The sequence below is a fragment of the Dermacentor silvarum genome, chromosome 4 (assembly GCF_013339745.2).
Source record: "Dermacentor silvarum isolate Dsil-2018 chromosome 4, BIME_Dsil_1.4, whole genome shotgun sequence".
NCBI lineage: Eukaryota > Metazoa > Arthropoda > Arachnida > Ixodida > Ixodidae > Dermacentor > Dermacentor silvarum.
The window spans coordinates 136,567,520-136,586,452 of record NC_051157.2 but is presented as its reverse complement, the minus strand read 5'-3'; the positions used below and the strand labels follow the sequence as shown (position 1 = coordinate 136,586,452).

The 18,933-nt window shown below is 47.5% G+C and overlaps 1 protein-coding gene across 1 annotated transcript in view; it reads left to right on the top strand.

Moving 5' to 3' along the window:
- The window catches only part of LOC119448922 (solute carrier family 13 member 5-like), a 141,672-nt gene that overhangs the window by 91,653 nt on the left and 31,086 nt on the right, over positions 1 to 18,933 (top strand). The window contains exons 8-10 of the mRNA XM_049666564.1: positions 830 to 952; positions 6,906 to 7,025; positions 15,693 to 15,767. Coding sequence (XP_049522521.1) covers positions 830 to 952; positions 6,906 to 7,025; positions 15,693 to 15,767 — 318 coding nt within the window. The remainder of the gene's footprint in view (positions 1 to 829; positions 953 to 6,905; positions 7,026 to 15,692; positions 15,768 to 18,933) is intronic.

The following is an 18,933-nucleotide window of genomic DNA, read 5'->3' as shown; positions in this document are numbered from 1 at the left end:
CTGATCCATGGCTTGCCGACATTTTCTTCCAGATATATGGGTTTAAAATGTGTAACTGAACGATGCTCTCCGACGCTTTGTCGTACAGCCTCTGTACTCAATGGCAATATGTGATACTTTCTCTAGGTGGCGTTGCTGTATCTCTCGGAAATAGCTATAGTCAGGGTGGGAGAGAGAGGGATAAAAAAAACGTTGATATTATTTTGTCCCCCTTCTTCGGTTCCGCTTTGTGAGATAAGTGGGGAAAGGAAATGGGATGGACCACACGTCAGGCCTGTAGTTGAGGTCTTGGTCGAGTAGGCCTGTATGACCCAGGATCTTGACTGATTGCTTAATAGCGTACGGTTTTCATTATATTATATGATTACAGTGTACAGGGTTGGGCCCCAATGGTCGTTAAGATAAAATTTTCCCCTTTGTTAGCGGAACTTTTAAAACATAACTTATTTGAAAACTACGGCTGTATTGAACATTTGAAACTCAGCTGCAATAAATTATTGAGCCAGTTATTGAAATAACGCCGAATTTCTACTGTTGCCTTCTTTGTCTACATTTTCCGTTAGACTCGCGTGTTTATTTGTAGGATAAGGATTGATCCCCTTGCTGTTCTGTATTGCAATCACTCATCTACGGGCGGACGGATAGACACACACAAACACACCCCCTCTCTCTCGCTCTCGCACACACCCACACACACACGTACGCGCCCACCCACGCACTCATTATTACTATACTTACCTGTGCCAATTGACCAGAGACAAAATACAAGAATGTTCTCCAGTATGTGTAGTGATTGATTGTGTGCTTATGTTGCTGACATTTTTTAAAGGGACGAACGGAACACGCTGTTCAAGGCTATGATGGCGGCTGTCGTGTACGGCTCCAACATAGGCAGTGGCGGCACCTCTCGCGGATCCCAGCAGAGCTACTACCTGCTCCATTTCCTGCGCCAGTGAGTATACTGCTCTACACGATTGACACCGACGACTGCACATGTTATCGAACTGCCCGTCAAGGAACGAATCCCATAATATCCTCTTTAATCACGAATTAGCTTGAATTGTCAATAATTGTGTCAGAGAGAAAAACTTTTTTTGAATAAAACATAATTTGAGGTCCCGTTGTTGGGGCCCTAATCTAGCGCTCCACTGGCACGAGTGGCTCACTGGGCTTGGTCCAGGAGAGCACGTTGGCTGTCCTGATCCGAAAGCCGCGCCTCCCGCTGCCTGTTAAAATCTTGTGTTTTTAGTTGTGTGGAGTTTATATGTGTCGGTCTGTTCAGGCATATCCACGTGATGTGCAGTAACGTTGACGTGCCCCCGCACCACGGGCATTCGACAGTGTATCGTGTTTGGTGAATACGGCTAAGTGTATGTAGGTTTGGGTCTGTGTGTGTTTGAAGTCGGCGTCAATTCCTCGCCTGTTGACTGTTTAACTTTGGGTGACGGCGTGCATATTGCCTCCGCTCCTGTCTTTGGTGTTCGAGGATGTCGCGAGGTGTAGAGGGAGGCTCGTCACTGGGTCGGTCCGCAGCTCGGATGCTTAGTGCGCGAGCTAGCCGGTCCGCCCTTGTGTTGCCCTCCATGCCCTCGTGTGCGGGGCACCAAGTGAGGTTGTAGCATCCGATAATTTGACCCCCTAGAATTTTTAGTACTAAGCGCGGCGCCGTACCGGAGAGATACAGGCGACAGGCGGTTTGTGAGTCCGTGAGTATAACCGCAGATACGTCCCTATTCTCCGCGTCGCTAATTGCAAGTGCAATCGCTGCGGCTTCTGTTGTGCTGGCAGATTTTGCCCTGACCGATGCAGCTATCCCACGATTTTGGTTCGTGGCTACCGCCGTGTATACTTTCCCTTCCTGTTTGACTTGAGTCTGTGTAGTACACGTCCGGTTGTCCTCTAAATCTGTGGTGCAAGCTTCTCGCTCGGGCCTTCCAGCGCCCTGCATGATATCTCGGACTTATACTTTTCTGAATCGGGGACACAATTATGTGCTGCATGACTTCCTGGGTCATCTGCACTGTTTCTTCTGCACTGAACTGGGGGCGGAGAGCAAAGCGTCGCATGATTTTGTAGGAAGGTGCTGCAGACTTCACTGAAAGAAAGTTAAATTGGTAGGGTGATGCTCTATGCATTTTCTATAAAGTCTTCATAATCAAGTGTAGTGTTTTCCTAATCAATAGCATCATTACCGACTAAGCTATCGTTACATGCAACCGATCACTGTTAGTTCCGAAGGAGTTGCAGTCTTATAAGAAACATAAATTTATCTATGCCCGGCGGCATTGATCTTCTGAATTACACAAACTTTACCATTCTGCCATTATCTAGTCAAAATCTCTTAAACTTAATCAATCTTTATTAAATGGTGAATTGGAAGATGGCAGACGTTTTTCCCGTGTTGAAAGCTCTAGGAAGAAAGATTGAAAATTACCGTTTGATCCCTCTTGCAGGCATTAGTTGTAAACTTATCAATAACTTTTCACGTGTATAATCTCCTTGAAAAAAATAATTCTTTTTCATTGTTCAGCATGGTTTACAAAAGAACCTTTCTTGCAATACTTAGCTGCGTGAATGTAAGACACATTTGCATCTTCAACATAGAGAATATAAAACAAAGTGATTGTCTATGCCTCGTCTTTTTGAAAGCGTTTCATTGTGCAGCTGAGGGCCGTTTAAATGCAGGAAATATCATAAATTTCTCTTGATTCGTCAACGATTGTTATTTGTAATTAATTTCTGGGGCTTTACGAGCCAAAACCACGATTTGATTATGAGGCATGGCGTAAAGAGGGACTCCGGAATAACTTTGACCACCTGGGCTTCTTTAACGTCCACCCTATCCACGGAACACGGGTGTTTTTGAATTTCGCCCCCATATGGAAATGCGCCCTCCACAGCGGGATTCGATCCCGCGCCCTCGGTCTTAGCAGCGCAATGCCAAAGTCACTGCGCCACCACGGCGGCTAAGGTTGTGTGGAGCAACCGGCATACGTGATGAGGGAGCTTTCATAGTTTACATCTGTCACCTGGCGAAGGAACAGGTAAGGACCAGCGTAGCGCGACAGTATAGCTTTCCAGAGAAGCCGACACGGTCGGTCGGAGATCATATAAATAACAAGGTCTCCGGGAAGAAAGTTGGCGTCGCGGCGGTCATAGGAGCGCTTCTGCATCAACGCCCAAAATAACGTCGTGAAGAGAATGCTGTACGCAACATTTCATTAGCTTGTAGAGACTTTTCAGAATGTCTTTCTGTTGTTACTTGTTTTCTCATTTTACGCGTTGTGATTTTACCTTGTTCGTTTCTTCCAAAGACAAGGATTTGAATGCTTACCTGAAGATTCCCCTCTGTTTCGCTTATTCTTCCCGCTCATACAATACGAGCTTGTCATTGTGAACAGAAATAAACCCTCTGACGGTATCAATATAGTCCTTGGACTCCTTTTTTCGTATGAGTGTGTTTTGAGTCGTAAGTGCGTCGAGTTGTACGATTGAAACCTTTTGTCATAGATACTTCATGGATAATTGGGGTGGAGACGTGGTGGCCATTGTTGAAAGCCCTCGAGCTGTGCGCGCGCAACTCGTGTTCAAGTAGACGTAGTATCACGCTCATTGTGAATTGCAACACGAGTGTCCGTTTTTTTGTGTGTTTTTATGTGTGTCTGTGTAGGTGCTGCTATGCTGCCATACAGTGCACTTATGGCAGCATGGCAGGTACTGCAGACAAGAATATTGTTGGGCGCCATTCTGATTAATGATAGCCCACTATTTGCAATAAAAAGTCGCAGTTTCGCCCGAAAGGCGAATCATCGATTGCGATAGCAAATTAGTGGACAGCTATACGAAGTAAGGATAGTAGTTTTATCGGCCGCAGTGCTGCCAACCTCAGGGAAATTTCCCTAAGTCTAGGGAATTTTCGTTGTCCTAAGAGAAAATGAGAAATTTCTCAGAATGTAGGGAAATTTTCCGCTCACTCGTACAGAAAAGAAACCATTGTCACGATGGCACTACAGAGGTGAGTGCGTGTTTTGATTTTACTCCCCGTAAATTACCTTTGCACTGGCGTGCTAAGTATAAATAAATTATAATCGTGCAGCAGGTGAGCGTAGGCATATTTTCAAGGGAACGACAAGGTGTGTATGCCCTGCGGCAGTTAACGGATCACTCTTACTAAGCGATTCACTAAATTATAATCGTACAGCAGCTCAGTGTAGGCATATTTTCAAGTGAACGACAAGGTGTGTATGCCCTGCGGCAGTTAACAGATCACTCTTACTGAGCGATTGACTAAATTATAATCGTACAGCAGCTCAGTGTAGGCATATTTTCAAGTGAACGACAAGGTGTGTATGCCCTGCGGCAGTTAACAGATCACTCTTACTGAGCGATTCACGTTTGTACCTAGCTGTGCTGTCAATTTCTGCATACCTTTAATGAAATATTTATTTGAAGCTGGCGAAAGCTTTTTCTCTCAAATTAACTTTGTCAAGACAAAGACCAGGAACGGATTGGAAGCAGCGACCCTGCAGGCAACGCTTCACGCCAAGCAAGGTTTGAGAGCAGCGCACTGTTACGATTTTCCTGCGCACCAACGGCACAATGGCCTCATGCGAAAAGACATGTACCATTTGGGATGAATGGTCTATAGACCAATGAAACATTTTTTGCATCCTGTTACGCGACACACAAGCGGCAGCGGTCGTATGCCTCTAATCGGGCAATATAGCCTTCATTAATATTTGCATTCATTGCATTTTTTTCCTTTTATGTATGTTTTTATGCATGTTTATGCATGTTTTTTATGCATGCTGGATGAAGGAGTGCGGCTATCTTCTTCATTTGAATGTGCATTTGTTTAAATCTTTTGCTCCTACGTTTGACATTGTTGAGGCTGTGTGCGAATAAATGCTGTTGCAAGATATGCAACTTGCACTGCAATAGCATTTCACCTTAAGCATAGTGACTTGAATAAATCCTTTCAAACGAATACATAAATAAGTCCTAAAACTAACATTGCAGTGTATTTGCGTAGCACAAATGCAGGTTATCTTACAAAGAACATGAGCCCAGCACACCAGAGCGGCAGGCGGGAGGCCAGAGCAAAGGCTTACAACAGGCTGCTGGCTGGGCCGAAGGGGGTAATCTTCACAGACGCCTCTAAAGACAGAGGAAAAAGCTGGGCGACCGTAACGGTGACAATCAAAGAAAAGCTGCTAACGTGCGCGACGGTAAAAACAAACGATGTCGACGAAGCAGAAGAGCTGGCAATTGCCCTGGCCCTCACTATACAAGGCAGGACCAGAGTGGTCACAGACTCGCAACAAGCGTATAGGAGCTTCCAGTCGGGCTGAGTGTCCCGGTTGGTGCTTCGGGCGCTCAAAGGCAAGGAAACCCTGAAAGGGGAAGAGAACGAATTAATCTGCGTTCCGGCCCACTCCGCAGTGGAGCGCAATGAGTTTGCCCACCAGCAGAGCACTGTCACACCCAGCCGCAGCTGCGGAGAGGGAAGAGGAGAACCCAAAGAGCCAACCACTGGTCACGTACAAAGACATAGTGGAATATTAAGAAATGGGAGACAGAGCTTCCCCGAGCCACACCTCAAGTTAACGAGGGAGCAGCAGACAACATATAGGCAGATCCAGACAGAGTCGTTTCCCCACCCCCGATTACTAAACCGCATGTACCCGAGCCAGTACGGGCAAGAATGCCCCGTGTGTCGCGAGCCAGGTACACTCCAACACATGATAGCAGAATGCAAATTTAGCCAACAACACCCACCACTCCTCATCAATCCTAACCCCAACATGATCCCCCTACCCATCCAACCCCTTATAGAGCGATGGAAGATCTTGCTGTCCAGCCACGCCCTGAAAGACCAGATTTGGCTCGTAACCAGGGGCCAGGCGGCGAGAACAGCATGGAAGTGGAAGTGGAAACCACTTCCATCCGGCGCATGCGCTGAAAAGCTCACGAAATAAAGTTCTTCATTCGTTAATTACAAAGAACCTACTAAATAACCGCATTTTGCCTAAATCAAGGGAAATCTAGGAAATTTTGTTATCCAAGACGGGGGGAAATTAGCTTCGGAGGTTGGCAACTCTGATCGGCACTTTGAACTTCCAAACATAGGCATACTAACTAAATGAACAAGCATGGTGTCACGCGCGCACAAGCAAACATGAATAGAGCTCATTTGATGCCTGCGGAAACTCGCAGTCAAAATGCAGGAAGCGGGGCAGCGGCAGCGAGCGATTGACCTTCGTGATGCGTCTCGCATCAACGCCAACCAAGCCACGAAAACACAGAACGCGGCGGTCTGTTACCCGACGCAGATGGCTTACAAGATACAGCAGCATGGCGGGCGCACAAGCCACCGGAGCCGCCCAGGGTATAACGCGCCGTCTCCTTCCCTACCCTCCCCCCGTAGCCTCACGGAGTCTTGGCCTGTAGCGGGTGCGCGCGGCCGCCCGGAGAAGAATGCGCCCCCCCCCCCCTCCCCCAAAGCGTTGCACACCGACGCGCACGGCGGAAGACCGCGCGCTTCTTTCCCGCTTCGTTTCCTTGAGTGCGCGAGAGTGAGCCGCGATCGCCGGCTCGCTCGGTACGCTTTCACCCGCACACAGCATACGGCGCGCGGCGACGATTTTATCGCCCTTCCAATTTATACGGAACCTCACAGGTGACGGCGACGCCAATGTCAGAAATGTGGTTGGAGTGTCCACATAACTGTTATCGTAATAAAAATAGCACTTGTCATTTATATTATTGAAACAAACTTGCGAGTTATGCACGCGTTGCAACTCCTGTTGAGCGTGAAAGTAGCTACACTATTTGGGCCATGCCCGTAGAGGCCTCATTGTCTCGGCCAACTGCTCTTTATAGATACATAAATATCTTGAACCCAGGACGTACACGGGAGGGACGACGCTCAACTACGTCACCTGGACAGCGTACTCGGCTCCGTCTGTGGTCGCTTCGGCCGTGTTCCTGTGGTGGCATCTCTGCAGGCGATTTGTGCCCAGAGCGTGAGTTGATAAACGAACGCGCTCATTATCTCTTCCATCGATTTCGTCTGTACAAAGCCGGAACTGTGCGCGTGGCGTCGGTTGCAGTATGGCTGGAGCACAACACTTATGAGGCATTTAGTGCAGGCAAAATATATTACATGGAAGTGATTATTGTTACCGTCGCTTTCCAAATAATTGATCCAAGTGTACGAGTTTCATCCCAAGGACTGTCACACGATCGCTAAAAACGCTTGACTTCTGCTGTCATCTGGTTCATTTTTTTACGTACCTGCAACGGAAAACGATTAGCACACGTGACCGATTATCTGAGTGGGGAAATGGCAACACACGCCGATAACGACAGTGTCAAGCACCCCTGCTTGAAGCATGGATCGGCCCAGGCTCTCTCGCGACCAGCGTGCTCGGCTACAAGAGCGCCGCGTGTCGCGATTTTCCTGCTCCGGTCATCGGTTACTTGTGCTACTTGTTTTCCGGTGTAGCTTTACACTACCATTCACTGTCGGACTGCCTGCAAGCGTCTCGTGTTCATATATATATAAAAAAAAAACCTTCGGGGATACAAGTCACTACAACAGCTTGTTAGTCTGCGAAGCTGTGTAAAAGAGTTCTCGAACCCTTCGAAATTCGTATTGATCTGGTTCGCCAGAACCCGAAATCTACCCAAGACATTGCAAGCGTTTTACTATATCCGGTGAAACGCTTTCGCTATTATCGGCGAGAAGTTGTTGTGATGCGCTCTCACCAGTGACATGACGGCCAGGACTGCACTCGATCCGAATGGCTAGGCGGCCGGACGCACTCGCTGGCTTAGTGCATGCTAAGTAGTATGAACAAAGCTGCTCGCTGCTGTCACGCCTACATGCAGTTCGATTTTTCTCGAAACCGCATGAATCGTGAAAATTTTAGGCTTAGATAATGGAAGCTATGTTGAGTTGAAGCGGCACCTCTGCGTATTCAGAAATCCATAGATTTTCTTGAAATATAAGGATGCCCGTAAATTCAACTTGTAAATGTTTTTAACATTTCGCCCCAGATGTCAATATTCACTGCAATACTTAGTTATGACAGACACTGTATTTTATACTTAAGAACCTTGCTCTTTGGCATGGACATTCTAAAGGGGCAGATGAAACGGATACTGCCGGCAAAACTTTCATCGAGCTTCTGTTGGTCTGGTGAGTTGTTCTAGTCAAATGCAGGCACTATAAAAGTGCGTAAAAGAAAACGTTAGGCACGCACTTTCTATGAATTAACTTGCCATTATTGTTTCCGTTCTCGGAAGCATGGCTCGGGGCTTTAGCAAGACTGCGTGTCATATATAGGATATATATTTCACAAATATCCGGACAGCAACAGTCTCAAAAAAGTCATGTGATTAGGAGCAAGATTTGCCTCGAGGCCAACTGTGCTTTCCGTATTCAAATACATTCAAAACGCTAAAATACTCTGACGAGACAACCGCTGCATGGACTTGGAGGAAATTTGTCCACATTGATAGAGAATAGTCAACGCTAGGAACGCAAGGAAGCAACATATCGATTTATGGCCTGAAATATTTCACAAATATTGCCAAAAATTGACAAGGTAAAAATTAGAAGCACGAAGTTTACAAACCTTTACCTCTGCAACAATAAGGATAGTTCAGCTCTGTAAATTGCGTCTGTTACAACATTTCCAGCAGATAGGATATATATATATATATATATATATTGTCACGAGCAATGGCAAAGACAAAGACATTGTAGTGGGGCTAGGTCAGAGGCTCTCTTGTCGGACTGAAACCTGCTGGAACCTGTGCGCTCTGTGCAGTCTTGACTAGGAAAGCGCTCGCCGTTTACGGTTAATTAAATACTCCCCGTAACATCTTTTTGGTGGAGGTTGCGGGCTCTATTCCACCCGGCTCTGGATCTTCGGAGCGGACGCCACGTTTCTCCCGCCTCCATGGCCGAAGACAGTTCGCAGTCATCGCAGCCCGCGCCCGCGGCGCCGGCAATCGTGGTTCTTTCGCAGCCCCTCGACCCCGGCACGTTTTGCGGCACGGACAACAAAGACGTCGACGATTGGATCCTATTGTACGAGCGCGTCAGCAAGCACCACAGGTGGTGTAGTGAGGGCAGAAATCAACGACGCAAAGGAAGACGCTTGGTCCGCGCCCCAAGAAAAGGCCGCATCCTTTTTGAGTAGGTTCATGAGGGGTCGAGCAATGTCCGCGAAGTTGAGAACAAAGCGGCGAAAGTAGGAGCAGAGCCCAAGAAAGCTGCATACTTCTTGCGTGGACCGTGGAACTGGGAACTCGCGGACGGCACTGACCTTGTCAGGGTCCGGTTGGACAACAGTAGCGTCGACTAAGTGTCCAAGTAATTTGATCTGGCGGCGCCCAAAGGTACACTTAGATGAATTGAGCTGGAGTCCAGCCCGGCGAAAGATGTCGAGAATGGCCGACAGACGAGGGAGGTGGCTGTCAAAGCTGGGCGAGAAAACGATGACGTCGTCCAGGTAACAAAGACAGGTCGACCATTTCAGACCGCGTAGAAGAGTGTCCATCATGCGTTAAAAAGTTGCAGGAGCATTACACAACCCAAAAGGCATAACCTTAAATTGGTAGAGGCCGTCGGGTGTGATGAATGCGGTCTTCTCGCGGTCGCGGTCATCGACGGCAATTTGCCAGTATCCCGAGCGGAGATCTAGTGACGAGAAATATTTGGCACCATGGAGGCAGTCGAGCGCATCATCAATTCGTGGCAGAGGATACACATCCTTCTTCGTTACCCGATTGAGATGGCGATAATCGACGCAAAACCGCCAGCTGTTGTCCTTTTTCACAAGCACCACAGGAGATGCCCAATGGCTAGAGGAAGGCTCTATAACATCTTTATCAAGCATTTTCTCTACCTCCTTTTGGATGACTTGGCGCTCAGAGTGAGATACTCGGTAAGGGTTCTTGTGAAGGGGGCTGTGGTGGGCCACTACATGTGTACGTCCTAGTGGACTGTTCGCAACATCAAATACGTCAAGGTACGAAAATAGGACACCACGGAGTGCTTCACATTGGGAAGGTAAGAGGTCGGGGGATATCATTTTGTCCAGAAGTGCCTGGGTTGGCGCCGGTATGGCAGGTTGCGTCGCGGTCTCAGCGTCAGCAGCGAATGCAGAAACAGTACATTCTTCCAAAGGTGACAGTTCGGCTATTGAAATTCCTTGAGGAAGAACATGGGTTGAAGTAGAAAAGTTGAGGACTGGAAGCAACGTTTTGTTGTTTGCAATAAGCACTACGGTATGGGGAAGTGCGATGTTGCGCGAGAGGATCAGATCTGTGAGGGGAGCGACCACATATTCCCCATCAGGGACTGGGGGAAACTGTGACTTAAGGACGTAGGTAGCAGCCTGCGCCGGTAGTGGTAGAAACGGCAGGGAACGTAGGCGAGCGTTACTTGATGCGGTGTCATCAGGACACAATGGCAGTTCGAGCCGCAAAATTCCACAAGAACAATCGATGAGGGCAGAGTGGGCGCTCAAGAAGTCAGTGCCAAAAATGACATCATGTGGGCAAGCGTCGAGAACAGCGAAGAGAATTGAAGTGTGGTAGCCGGCAACAGTAACGCGGGCAGTGCACATACCAAGAACAGGTGTTCGGGTGCCGTCAGCTACTCGCACAGTAGGAGAGACGGCAGGTGTCAGCACTTTGCGTACGCGGCGTCGGAGCGTAGAACTCATAACAGATATGTGGGCGCCAGTATCGATGAGAGCAGTAACGGGCACGCCGTCGACGAGAACACCGAGCAAATTGCGTCTTGGAGCAGGGGTCGATAGAGGTTTTGCGGTCCTTGTCGTTAATGCAGCCTCACCTCCCGGAGCTGCACTGGCTAGTTTCCCGGGTGGTGTCCAGAGGAAGCCGGAGAAGGAGAGCGACGGCGTTGAGGGGAGCGCGACTGGCGAATCTGAGGTGACGGCGATCGGCTGGACCAGTGTCCTTGTGCGGCAATATCGGCGTAGGTCGATTCAGAGCGCGAAGAAAGACGGTGAGGATCACGGGGCGGATGTTAGTCGTCGAGAAAAGATGTGCTGTAGTACGGGCCACTATCTTGGCGGCGGTCACCGGGGAAGCTTGGTCGGTAATTCCGACGATTGCGGCAGTGGCGTGAAATGCGGCCGACGCGAGAGCAAGAAAAACAGATTGGTCGATCGTCAGGCGTCCTCCACTCAGAAGGGTTGCGGTAGTGGGGTGTGAACCGGGGAGCGGAAGCGGCAGCAGCAACAATTGGGGCGGTGTGGTGTTCAGTGGGAGGACCAGAAGCGCCCATGGGCGGAGGGGCGTAACTGGGGGCTTGTGGAAATACGACGCCCATATTTGCAACCTCCTGACGTACCACGGCCTGAATGAGGGATATTGTCGCCAAATGGTCATGACCAGGTGCCTGATAAGCGGCTGGAGCCATGGCTTCAAGCTCCTGGCGAACAATCCTGGCCAAGTTGTTAGGCGGCGAGAACGGAGGGGGCGTCACGGGATCATCACACGAGGAGGTCGCAGCTGTATTCGGGAGTCTGTTAAAGCGCTCAGTAATCCGCCTGCTTTTTGCTTGTTCGAACCGCCGGCATTCTGTGATAATGGAGTCAACCGTGGTGCAGTTCTTACCCATGAGGATGTTGAAGGCATCGTCAGCTATGCCTTTCAACACGTGGCCAACCTTGTCCGTCTCTGGCATGTCTTTGTCAATGGTACGGCACAAGGCTAGTACGTCTTGGATGTATGTGACGTACGACTGCGTGGACGTCTGAGCTCTGGCCGCCAGCTCGTGCCGGGCTGTCATTTGGCGCGCGGCCGATCGGCCAAACAATGAGCGCATCTTCTCCTTGCATAGGTCCCAACTTGTAAGTTCTTCTTCGTGCGTGTTAAACCACACCCGAGCCTTGCCCCGTAGGCAGAAAATGACGTTGGCAAGCATTAGAGTCTCATCTCACCTGTGGTGCTTGTGAAAAAGAATGAAAAAGAATATAAATGAGAGCTTACGCGAATTGTTCGTGTTTAAGAGGATTTTGCAAATGTCCTTCTCACAAATTATCAGTAGATTTCAGAGTGGTGTCAACTTTGGTGCGATTTAGAGGTATTATTAGGGGAAGATTACAAAAATCAGATGTTTTTTATTGCTGACTTATCTCTGCAAACATGATCCCTCAGTTTTGCGAAATTGAACATTTTTTCAGAAAATTTTCCGTAACATTGGTGGCATCAAATGAAAACCCACGTTCTATAGTTATAGTTTAACGTTTCTTTAAATACAACTATTTTCATAAAAATCGGTACAATCGTTGCCAAAAAATTACTCCGTTCCCATATGTTTAGATTAGAGCTCCCGAACTAAGCTTCCTTTAGAGACTGAGAGCCAAGACAGAAAACAGCATGAAGGAGTAGCCTTCATTCGACGATATGGCACATGGCCTTCGAAAAGGCACCAACTCGCCGTCGTAATGGCGAGGAACCTATTGCTTACAAACCGATCTGTTCACAACAACTTCGAATTTAGACCTTTACTGTGCCAGTTAGAGTTCCAAGGTTATACCAGGGTCCTGGTTATACATTAGGCAGTAAAGACGAGCTTTTAGTGCTTTGAATACAACAACTAAAGTACCTTGTGCAGCACGGCGTTTCCAACCTTCGTTCAATTACAAGCACAACTATTCACTTTACAGAGCACAGCGGCATAAATAAGATGCTACAAGCCTCCTATGAATGCGCTTGAGTTTTACCACCTCAGTGAATTACTACACTTCGAAGTGCTGGCTCGACCATTTGTCACAGAGGAAGGTGACCTTATCTTTTCAGAAGATAATGTTTTCTTACTCATGGTTAGTGCGTATACTGACAGGCTGTTTCGGACTCCACGCTGTGTTACCACGCAGCTTAGTTGTCTTCGGGGGCACCGCAAGGAAAACTGGTACATTGGATTTTGGTGTTCAGGCAAGGGTATATATACACAGCTAGTGGGTGCGAAATCAGGAGAAGCGCGATGTCCGGCACTTTTCGTCTGCTCAGGCTGAAAGCGACGTACAGTCTGCTCTGAGGGGCTGAAATCCAGTCAGCCAACGGAAGCACAAAACATCGTGTCCTCTGCCCTGCACTACACTTGTCCGCACGAGCTCTCATGAAGCGTAGGCAAAAAAATGATGGCTCTCCCGTAATCGAGAGAAGATTTAAGCATGAAATGGCTACCGGCAAAGTAGATTGGTGCCGCAACGCAGGCCTGAAAGCTTACTGAGCCGAAGTGAACCTGTCTTGAACTGAACCTTGTTGCAACTCTCGTCTAGTCCAAACAACCATCCGCGGCACGCCGGACACTGCCGGCCTGGTCACGCAGCGCGGCGCCATCTCTCGAAGGAGACAGCGTAATACTAGCGCCGCGGAACTCACGGACCACTGCCGTTGAAATGAGCACAGGCAACCCTGTCTCAGCGCCAAAAAATGACAATCAAGTGTATGGTGCACTATATCTGCCTTTTGAATGTCGCTATTGGAAATTACAAATTAAACTTCAGCGTGCTAGACGTTACAGCTTGAGCGATATCGTGAACAAACATTAGGAAGGGATCGGAAGCATTTTTTGTAACTTGTTTTGGCAGTAACTATCGTATGTGATGCGGTCCTGTTGGGGGCCAGAGACCGCATTTTAAGTTTTGATTGGCTGCTCGGATGATCTCATTTTGCTCTTGCAACGATGCCCGGATGTTCTCGTTTCGTTTTCGTTTTGAGTGCCCGGATAACGGCATTGGATTTTTGCTAAGGTCTCTTGAAGGTCGCCGACAGCGGGGTTTAAAGCATTTCGTGCTTAAATGATCACCCTACTATCCGCTATATCCAGCGCATATTCATGTACGGAATGCCGGCGCATCAGTAACCTTGTCAGAAAGCCGCAAGCGGGCGCCTGCTTGATTGACTGAATAAGCTATTGGAAGATCGTGAACCAGATGAGCCTCGAAGGTAGAGCCCTTAGTCCGGGGTTAACGTAGGTAGCAGCCTACGTTGTGTATGTGTATGTGTGCGTGCGTGCGTTTGTGTGTGTGTGTGTGTGTTCGTTTGTGTGTGTGAGAGAGAAAGACGTTTAATAAATAAAAAATAGAAAATTGTACATGAAGAGTGTGTGTGTGCGTGCGTGTGTGTGCACGTGTGCGTGCGCGTGCGTGTGTTGTGTGTGTGTGTGTTGTGTGTGTGTTGTGTGTGGTGAAAACAGAGAACTTGCGAGAACAATATTTTCTGTTAGTTGCAACCATACGAAGCAAGCAAACTATTCCAGGGAAAGTATAGGGAAACTGAAGTTTTCTTTTGATAATTGAAATGTGGAAATGATAAGGCAACGGGCAATTAATGTGAGAAAAAAAGCTTGCAGCAGAAGAGAGCTGAACCAACTTCTTCCGCCTTTCGCATGCGGTCCATTTTACGCTAACGCAGTGGCTGTCCTCCCGTCAACTTTCTTGGCTGTTTGTGTATGTGTAGGTTAGTCTTTTTTTAGTGTTACCCAGCACCACTCATGGCCACTGAACGCTGAGAAGCCTGTTGTGTTTATTTGGAGCAGAAGGGAATGTCCGATGTGCTTACTGATTTTCAGAGCAGTATGCAAGACCCGCTAACATATTGCAGCTAAACATCTGTCGTTGAGCGGAGAGGAGCAGTTGGCTTTTATCGTACTGGAAAATGCATTGCACTTTATGCTTCGCTTAATTCATATTGAGTGGTGTAGGGCGTTGCCTCAGTAATTTAATGAGAACAAAAAAAGAAGAAGAATCCGATTTGAGTAATATAATACCACAACCTTCCTATTTCTGTCTATGGAACTTCTGAGGGCCGCAAGTTCTGAAATAAAAAAAAACATTCGCAGTTTCGCCCGAATGGAGAAGCATCACTTGCGATAGCAAATTACTAGAGAGCTATGCGGAGTTAGGACAGTAGATTTATCGGCTGTATAAACTTGGACACATTCGCTTACTAACTGAATTAACAAGCATGCTTTCAGCGCGCACAAGCAAACATGAATAGGTCACACCCGATGACCGCACACAACCGCTGTCAAAACGCTGGCGTGAGAAAGCGCGCCAGCAGCAGCGAGCGAAGTTTCGTGCGGTCTATCGCTTCAACGGAAACTGAGCGGTGAAAGCAGAGCGCATACAAAGGTAGGAGCCGTGTTGCAGATCGTTTCAAGATACGGTGCGCGCGACCGGCCGCCGCTCAAAGTACGCAGTTGCTCGCAAAGCAAAAGCCCCTCCCGCGCTGCCTTCCCGCTTTCCTCCTTTCGCCTGCCAGATTCCAGTTCCTCTTGCGCCCGGTCGCAAGATACGTATTGGCGCTGCAGCACAATGTAGCCCCCCTCCTTCCGTCCCTTCCATCCCCCCACGGCCTTTCGCTCAACGGAAGGCGGCGCGTTAGCTCTCCGCCGTGCGTTCGCTCCCGGTGAAAGCGCGCGTCCCTCACATGCTTTCACGCGCATACAGCATAGAGCGCGCGGCGGCGATTTTATCGTGCTTGGACTTTATACATACGGAACCTCACGGCGATGGCGACCGCGACGACAACAGCAGAAATCCGCTTGGAGTGTCCATATAATTGCTATCGCAATAAAACACTGGCCGAACAACATAAGGATGCGATAATAAAAATGCCTATTATTACTGTCTCAGGTTGCAGGGTGCGGCACAGCACCAGAACGACACAGACGTCTGCCAAGAAAAGTACGCCACAATCAGGAAACTGGGGTGAGTCAACGAATACATGTTGAAAAGCCTTGGAACACGCTGACGTCTAGAATACGAGTATGCCACGGTATTCTCACTTGTGATAGTCAATAGCACCACCTAAAAAGTATTCCCTACCTTAGGCGTATGCTATACATAAATAACCGTTTTAACTTAAAACAGCCTCAGGGGTGTAGTCGTAAAACCTAAAATATGAACGGAATGTCTACAACTACGCTTGGAACATATTGTGGCACTGTGTTAAACTGTCGACATGGCAATATTTTAAGGAGAAAACCATAATTATATGGCTTGTTTTGCGGTGACCTTGAAAAAGTGAAGCCAAAAGCGGGCCAAAAATTGGTAAACATTTGTACAAGAAAATCGGTAACTCAGATTATTACACACCCCATAACATTATATATCGATGATGTAAGTAATTACATGAGGTATATAATTAAATATCGAAAAGTGACCGTGGCGATCACTTAAATTGTAATAATTAGCATGACAAAGCGGGGAAATGGGTCGAAAAGCCCGAAAGGTGGCCAAGAGTCGAGAATTAATGATAGCAAAGTGCAATGATGGTAATGATAATGATTAAAATGGCTATACAGAGGTGAATGAGGTGAAATAAGAGTGAATTGATGGTGAATTAAAGGGGTTTAGTTGCGTGATGAGAGTCAAACGAAAGGTAATGATGAGATACAGTGAGCTAAGATAATGAAGAATAAATGAGAGTGAATTAAGAGTGAATGAAGGTGAATCAAGTGGTGATATGGTGAATCTAGAGTGATGAAAATTAGAAATTTAGGGTAATAGAGCAAACCAAGTGTGTTGAAAGTAAAACCGAGATGATAGAACAAATAAAGGTGAACCAAGCAGTGATAGGGTGAATCAAGAGTGAATCAAGTGTGAATTAAGAGTGAATTAAGGGGTTATGAATTGGGGGAGTGACTCGCAAAAAATATATGCGAGATTCGAGGGTCCAGGTGAGAGTAACTCAGAAAAAAAAGTGCTGAGTCACGGTTAGAGATTAGTAAATAGAGGATGACTTGCAAAAATGACTGCATAATATGGCTTCACAGTGGCGATGGCTCAGCAAAAGTAAGTGCTGAGTCCCGGTCCGAGTTGGTGAAATAAGGATGAGTTGCAAAATTGAATTTGCGAGAAATGGGTTCGGAGTGAAGATGACTCAGCAAAGCAGTGGTCGTTGTGTCATTGAGTTAGCGACGCTCAGTGTTTCGCCTTCAAATCGTCTTAGTTGTAGCATAAGCAAGCCCTAGTAATTTTTGTTTTGCTCGACGAAGAAATTTCCAAATATATGCCACGATCATCATCGTCTCGGCGGACACCACGGTGTCAAAATAATTTAGGTGCTGATATTCCGTCAGAAGACGCGACGAGATAATGTTTGTCGCTTCTCCCATTTCTTCAAACGACGGCAGGTGGGGCCACGGCAAAGGGACCCACCAAGCCACGGCGGCCCTAATGTAGCTGCTGCTGGGTTGTCCGGTGCCATGACTTGTATGGGCTCATTTTTAAATACGGCAAATGATAGGAGACTTTCAGCAGCAGTCGACATAGGGTCGTATCAGTCTAGTTGCCTTCTACTTACTGGGAATGCATGAATGGACGGAACAGCAATGAGGACGCAGCCTTTTCGTCTGTGAGAACTCCTTCTCAAGGTGCTACTTATTCGCATGCCCGCAGGATTGCGCTGCGCATGGCTAACTTTCTAAAGGTCAAAAACAAAAGACTACGCGCAAGTCCAGTAGGCCGAATTTCAGTTCAGAAGGAAGCACTTCTTTCCCATAGTTGAGCAGGGCAAGCTCCTGAGTTCAGCATGGCCTGCGCAAGTTTTTGAACAGAGCACACACAGCCACCGGCGGATAAGTGGCAGCAACCGTCAATAGGCTCGGCCAATGCCATGATTGAAGCTTGCTAGCCAACACCGCCGTTCCAAACAGCGAGGGTGCGATACTGAAAAAAAAAGTAAGAACTATGGGCACGGCGCCAATCACAACGCAGAAGGCTAAAGCTAAAGTTCCCCCACTGAGACGCACTGTGGAAGCTCAAAAGGCAGATAACACAGCCTCAAACGTCATCGAAAGCCGAATGTGCCATTTGATGCGTTCGCTGCGTGGTGTTGGAGATTGCACTGGCACACCTCGGCGAAAGGCGCGAGATGCAATTTCGGAGGCCACGTCCCGCCACTGCATAGTGATCATAATGACGATTTTATTGGCATAACCTTTGAAAAACCAGGTTTCTACAAATAGCCACCTAGCCTGCTTGATCTAATCAGGTTTTACTACATCTATCGCAGTATAGCATTTTGCCTATCTCTCCTTGATCTTCTTTATCTTCATTGAAACCTGTATCTGTACATTATACAGTTACCAATGCTTGTAACGACCCCGGTTCTATCAATCTCTTCCCTGCTTTTTTTTTACATCAATACTCTAAACGTGTCTTGCTTATCTCGACCGCCTGACGAGTTAATGCTTCCTTCCTAAGGAAGTGGGCATCACCTACGGGTCTCGCTGGCCTGATCCCTTCGCATTCCATTAGGAATTACTGAGTGATCTCCGGATCTTTGCTGCATTAGACACATGCCTCGTCCTCTTGGAATATTTGCTGCGGTATGTTTCTCTCCTTAAAAAACCATCTCGGGCCCCAAATAGCAAGGCACTGCCCTTGGTGTTCTCGTTGAGATTCTACTTTTTCATTTATTTTTTTTGTCATACTTATAAATCTCTATTAGGTTATTTTTTTCCATCCTTTGCATGCAATTTACTGTCTCTGTCTTTCTTTTTGAGGAGTCCCGATACCTGCCGGGTTGGCTTAGTTGTGATGGTGTTGCACTACTAAGGGTGCGCCGTGCAAACCTCGCATTGCTGCGACGTGCACTGTGCATTGAGCGCACGTTAAACAAACCCAGGTGGTCAAAATTAATCCACAGTTCCCCACTATGGTGTTCCTCATGATCATATTGTGGTTTTGGTATGTAAACTCACCGATTAGTTTTTGGTGACTCGTTGTTGTCTATTTACATTTTTGATTACCCTGTATTTGGTTGCCAACTTTCTTGACCTCTTCCTCTATTCCGTATTCATCACAATTTTGCGGTACAAAGATTTGTGCACTTTAGGCGCCCTCTAATTTTTATCCATGTCAGAAGGTA